This window comes from Fukomys damarensis, unplaced genomic scaffold (genome assembly GCF_012274545.1).
Source record: "Fukomys damarensis isolate Sample0158 unplaced genomic scaffold, DMR_v1.0_HiC HiC_scaffold_24, whole genome shotgun sequence".
Lineage (NCBI taxonomy): Eukaryota > Metazoa > Chordata > Mammalia > Rodentia > Bathyergidae > Fukomys > Fukomys damarensis.
Window position 1 is genome coordinate 39,345,625 of NW_022900936.1, and position 5,980 is coordinate 39,351,604.

The window sequence follows — 5,980 nt, forward strand, 5'->3', positions numbered from 1 at the left end:
TGTGGTTTTTCTATAAAATGGAATATTACTCAGCCATAAAGAATGAGAAAATAGATTCATTCATAGGAAAATGGATACATATTGAAGATATACTCCTAAGTGAAATAAATAAGTCACACATGTGTAAATACTGAATAGTTTCCCTGGTGTAAACAATCTGCAACAATGCATAAGATTCTAATAAGATTACTGACATTTAGAAATGGGAAGAAAGGAGCTAAAGGTGTAGGGAAGGTGGCATGGGTAGGGGAAGAGTAAAAAGGGAAAAGAAAAAAATGTGAAAGAATGAAAAGATGAAAATAAAGTGTTTGTAGATGGGGAGGGGAGGAGGGGGTTAAGGGAGGGCAGAGGTAAGGGGAAAAAATGAGAATCAAGACTTGTCATGTAAAGGTACAAGATCCCAACAATGAATGTAACTGTACTGTATACCTAAAATGTACCAATAAACTCAATTAAAGCTAAGAAAAAGAAAAAGAAGATAGCATGAATGACTAAATTAACAGAGGATGAAGTTAATTTCTGGGCTGGAGATTTAGCTCAGTGGTTCCACCGCCTGCTAAGGTCCCAAGTCCAATCCCCAGTACCAAAAAAAGAAAGAAAGAGAAAGAAAGAAAGAAAGAAAGAAAGAAAGAAAGAAAGAAAGAAAGAGAAAGAAAGAAAGAAAGAAATAGTTGATTTCTGAATAAGGAGTATTATAGGGAAAAGTTATATCAAAAAGCACAAGATAAAGCTCACTCAATTATAGTATCTTGTTTATTGTCTTCATAAAATGTCACAGCACACAATCTTAAATGATACATATACTCATTTGTTTCTTAATCTGTTTAGGGTCTCTCTGCCCTCACATTGACACTGCTGCATTCCCTCTTTTCCTGTACATTTCTAAATGTGCTTCTCAAGCTTTTCTACTGAACCATACAAGTTCTTTCCATTCTTCCAATACACCCCCTTTAAACTAGCCAGAAGAAATATCTGCCAATAAATCAGTATATAACTAACTTAGCTAAAAGCTAATTAATTTGAATTTTTCAAAAAGTTTCTTCATAACATCAGGTTATTTAAAAAGTAGTAATAAAGTAAATATTAGTTAAATGATGGGAAATAGATTAATAGGAAATTGTATTTCCTAATTGTTATTTTTCTGTCCTTGGTAAATGAGGAAAAAATATGAAGTACAAAGTATGTGTTCATCTGTTCTATGCCTATAATTGCAGCCATTTTTAGTTAGAGAAAATAAAGACAAATGAATATCTTGATAATGCCAAGACCCAATGTAAAATATTAACTGAAAAACTTCTCAATTTATATCTTGCAGTTTTGCCTTTCTCTTTTTCATCAGTTGGTAAATTAGAGAAAAATAATCAATTAGCATCATCACTATGTCCTAGTAAACTTCAGAGCATGCAAGCTAATGTGAGTCACATAACATATTTCACATTTGCACTGTTGATTCCAAAAAGTTAGAAGAATAAACATGGCTCTAGTTAGAGCTATTAATCAACTGTAACATTTGGTCATATTATACTATTTTTCAACAACAGCCAGCACAATGCAGTTAGAAATAGTTTCTGAAGTCAATGACCTAGAGGAACTACTATTCAGTTCGAACATTAGTGAAAATGTTATTTTTGGTAAAAGAGCAGCCTTTACAAATGAATGACATTTATTGATATGGAGTCTGAAAACACTTCCCTGCCAGGGATACAGTCCTTTAAGGACTCACTTATTGATTTTTAAACATCAATTTATATTAACATAGCTGTACTTTATTTGCAGGATTTCCACGTTGTTTTACTATTTAGACGTATGGCAGAAGGGCTTACCATTGATACAGCTCCTTAAGTCAGGGTAACCATTAGTGGACAAACGTGCAGGAGTGAATAATCCAGCTCGAAAAGAACCAAGACAAGCTGTGGAAAGAAAAAAATATCTTCTTAGGGGCTGAGGATTTAGCTCAGTGCCAACACACCAGTCTTGCAAGAGCAAGGTCCTGAGTTCAATCCTGGAACTGCCCCCCAACAAAAAAGTCTTCTTAGAGAAGCCACACCTAGTTGATCTAAAATCATGGTAGAAATTATTCCAGAGAGGTCAGATATTTATGTTCCTGTGGATGTAATATTCAAAAGATCAACCCTAAATATTTCCTCCTACCTATTTTTCCTGTCAAAGTTGAACAGAATATTTCAATTAAACTGATGAATATTTAAAAACTCTACACAAGTGTATTACCTTTAAACTTATACATTTTAAATAGGAGAGCCCAAGTGTATAGTTTTAATGCTGCATAATCCTTATACAGAATATTCCCACTTCCCGAGAAATTATCATATTTAAAATATTTTGATGAACATTGCATATTAAAACATGTGACACTACATAAGTAGACAGAAATGAACACAAATACATACTTTAATACTTTGCAGTAGCCTAAGAATATACCATAGCATTGAAAAATGGAAAGGGGTAGTCTTATATGCAAAATTCTTTTGGTTGTTAGGGGGAAGTGAGAGGCCTTAGGGATGAAAACAGATCAGGTTACTACTAAAGGAAAGGTATCTGGTATGTTCTTGAGGTTTCCTTTCCATCTGAAGGAAGTTTACTGCTGTTTAAACTAATCAAGCAGGTGGAATTCCATAACAATACTATTATCAAAAGTATCAACTGAAAAATGTTAGTTTCTTCTTGTTGTGGGGTATTATTTTGTGTTGCTACACTTTTTTCAGGGATACTCATCAAAACATCCTGTGGTGTAACTGAAGCATTGCTAGTCCTGTTCCTTCCACATCATCTACAATTTATTTTTTGTTTGTATTAATACCATATGCTACTCCACCAGCAAGAAGGGCCAAACTTACTCACTCACTAGATAAATGATCTATTTCAAAATTTAACTTATTTACATCACGGTTGTCTTCAGTTAAATTTTGTGATCCAGGAAAGTGAGCATCTTAGACCATGCTGTACCTGCTTTGGAGAATATTTGAAATTACAGGCTCCCTTGCTTTCACCAGTATGTTCCCTTTTTATTACTTTGAAAATCACAATGATGTCTGACTTGGAAGTCCCATTTCAGTCCAGCTCAGACACAGCACTGTTGACAGATACAGGTGTTCTATCTCTTTAAGAAAGGCATTCAGGACAGAAAGTCTGGAGAATGGCTTAAGGGATTTTTAACTCTGACAAATCCAGCAACAAACACTAGTACTTTATAAATGTCCTTCTGTAATAAACGGAGACTGTGACCTCTTCATGTTCTTCCTGCTTAATTCTCTTACAGCACTTCTTATGGCACTAAGTGATAGATAGCTGTAATCTTTCCATCACTGTCCCGTCTGACCTACTCTCTAGACCTGAGACTATTTTTTTCCAGAAGATTTTTTTTTGTTTGTAGTATTTATTTTTTTATCATTCAGTTTCCTAAAATTTGCTCAGTGTTTTGAGTTCTTATCTGCATCTTCTATCAGCAAACTACACATTTCCCCAGATCCATCCAGATCTGTACAGACAGGTGGTCTCCTTTTCACTTTTTTATTCATAATCATTCACCAGGCCTTCAAACTGTTTGAGCCTTTCCTTCTTAAGGACTCTTATTGGACCAACTGTTGTGTAAATAAAATCTCTTTCATCATCTCCAGTGTCCAATTCTAGCTTTCTCTCATTCAAGGCAACATGAAGATAACCTCTCAGTTTCTGCCTGGAAGATATTTCTGACATATGGAACATCATTTTGTGGCTGAGATGTCTGACCTCCATTTATTTCAAGTGGTGAGACTTCTTTTACATGTCTATTAGTTGACAGATCTTCAGACTATCCAGTGCCTGAAACAATTTTTATGCATGAAAGAATTCACTTGGTTTCTGCTGGAGATATCTTACGTGGGTTTTCTATTTTTGATAAGACTGAATTCATTCCATTTTTTTGCACTAGTTTGTAAATACATTTTCTTCACTATCAATGTTAAAAGAAATGACTTTGGCAGCTTTTGTTTGTATTTCTTGGCAGCTTTTCTTCCATTGGGTGCCTTTCTTTCCAGCTCATCATCGTTAGTAGTCCCTGTGATTGGCATTCTTGTGACAGTCCATCTAACTTTCTGGAAAATTTAAAATCTAGACGCAAAATTACAATAAATACCAGAATCATGAAAAATAGGTATTTGGTAGCTTTTTTCTAAAAAAAAATTAAACCAGAAGAAGTGAAAAGGGCCTTGGGTTAACAGAAAAATTTCTTGTCACATAAATCTATGTTTTTAATTCTGTAGCAAAGAAACACATGTGTAGACTAGCGGTTGATTTAGTATTTATAATTAAATCAATAGGAGTTAGTGTTTCTCCTCTTAGCAAGTAGCTCACAGTTCTTCTAATGTTGCTAGAGATGGATAGAATAATATTTGTAGAGCTCCTTAACATAATAAAGTGAGTTTACTTTATTCCTTTTGTTCCTGATTACAACCCTGTAAAATTAATATAGCAACCTGGCATATATTGTTAATAAACTAAAAAGTAGTAGCTGACAAAATAGAGATAAAATACTTAGGGGCTTATAGTAACTAGGGATCAGATAGTTCAAAAACATATTTCCTAATAGCCACTGGAGACATATGTACCATGGTATATTGGAATACAGTATTTTGTTATAGAAATTGTGCTTCCTATCATGGTGGTCTTTTAGGAGCCCAAAAAAATCTTAGCAGGTTTAGGTCTTTAGTACTGTTACCTCTGATTCATTTGTTCCTCCTCTTGAATCACCCTCTGTATGACAGTTTATTCCATATGGAGATTTCATTTGAACTACTGTTTTTGAGAAAGTGTCATTTTGCATTTCTGAACAAATCTGACAGGAATGACACCCAAAATGTGAAAGTCCTGTGGCAAGAGGTCCAGGTGAAATGCTACATTTCACTTATAGGATCCCAGGTCACATTGCAAGGCAGATTTAACCCACAACGTGCCTTACATGTAAGTCTACTAATTCAATATGCGTGACAACATTTTCATGGAAAAGTACATTTACAGTTCTGGTGTGCAAAGTCAGTTATATGGTTACTCCAAAGCAGTGCAATATAGAACACACATTTGCTTATATCTCTTTCTTACTCTGACAAAAATGGCTAAAATAGGGGAGCAAAAGTAGAAAAGTAAGAGTTGGAAGGATAGTATTTCGGTTTTTGTAATCTGAAACCCAATCTTCCATAAGAAATGAGATTAGTAGCCAGGCATGGTGGTGCACATGCCTGTAATCCCAGCGCTCAGGAGGTGAAAGTGGATCGCTGTGAGTTTGAGGCCAGCCTGGCCTCCATAGTGTGCTTAAGCTCACCCTGAACTACATAATGAAACCCTGTCTCTGAAAACAAAAACTGAAAAAGATAAGAAAGGGAAGGAAGGAGGAAGGGAAGGAGGAATGGAGGGAGGGAGGGAGGAAAGGAAGAAGGAAGGAAGGAATTAGAAACAGAAATTAAAGCCATCAGGAATGGTTAAGAAATGGCACTTTAAAGAGAATAAAGTGAGAAATGGGCACCTTAAGGAAAAGGGATAAAGACAAGACATACTAGGAATGTCTTGTCTTTATCATGTGTTGTCTTTATTTATTTAATGTCTTGTTGGTTCTAGATTTATCTGGATTCCTCTATATTCAAGCTTTATTCACCTTTTTACCCACTGATTTTATTAAGAATGGAATTATGTTATCCCTTTTGCCACCTGCTCTGGGTATCACTGCCCTAGCTATCTTGATTTATCAATTCTAAAAAAATAGTTCAAAAGTCCACTACCATCTAATCAAAAGTGCTCCTGGGATTATAGTGGAGCCAGAGTCAAGTAAAACTTTCTTTTCTCCAAGAAACTACTTTATACCCTTCTATATTTACGTCATAGAACAAGCAATCACATAATATGCTGAATGTTTCCTTGTTTCGACTTCAGTGAAGATTGAAGTGATTTATACTCTTCTTTTGGTCATATATTATTATTATTATTATTATTA

At 34.8% G+C, this 5,980-nt stretch overlaps 1 protein-coding gene across 1 annotated transcript in view; it reads right to left on the minus strand.

The window, feature by feature from the left end:
- The window catches only part of Pros1 (protein S), an 81,915-nt gene that overhangs the window by 37,394 nt on the left and 38,541 nt on the right, over positions 1–5,980 (minus strand). The window contains exon 4 of the mRNA XM_010602896.3: positions 1,824–1,910. Within this exon, the coding sequence (XP_010601198.1) occupies positions 1,824–1,910 (87 nt within the window). The remainder of the gene's footprint in view (positions 1–1,823; positions 1,911–5,980) is intronic.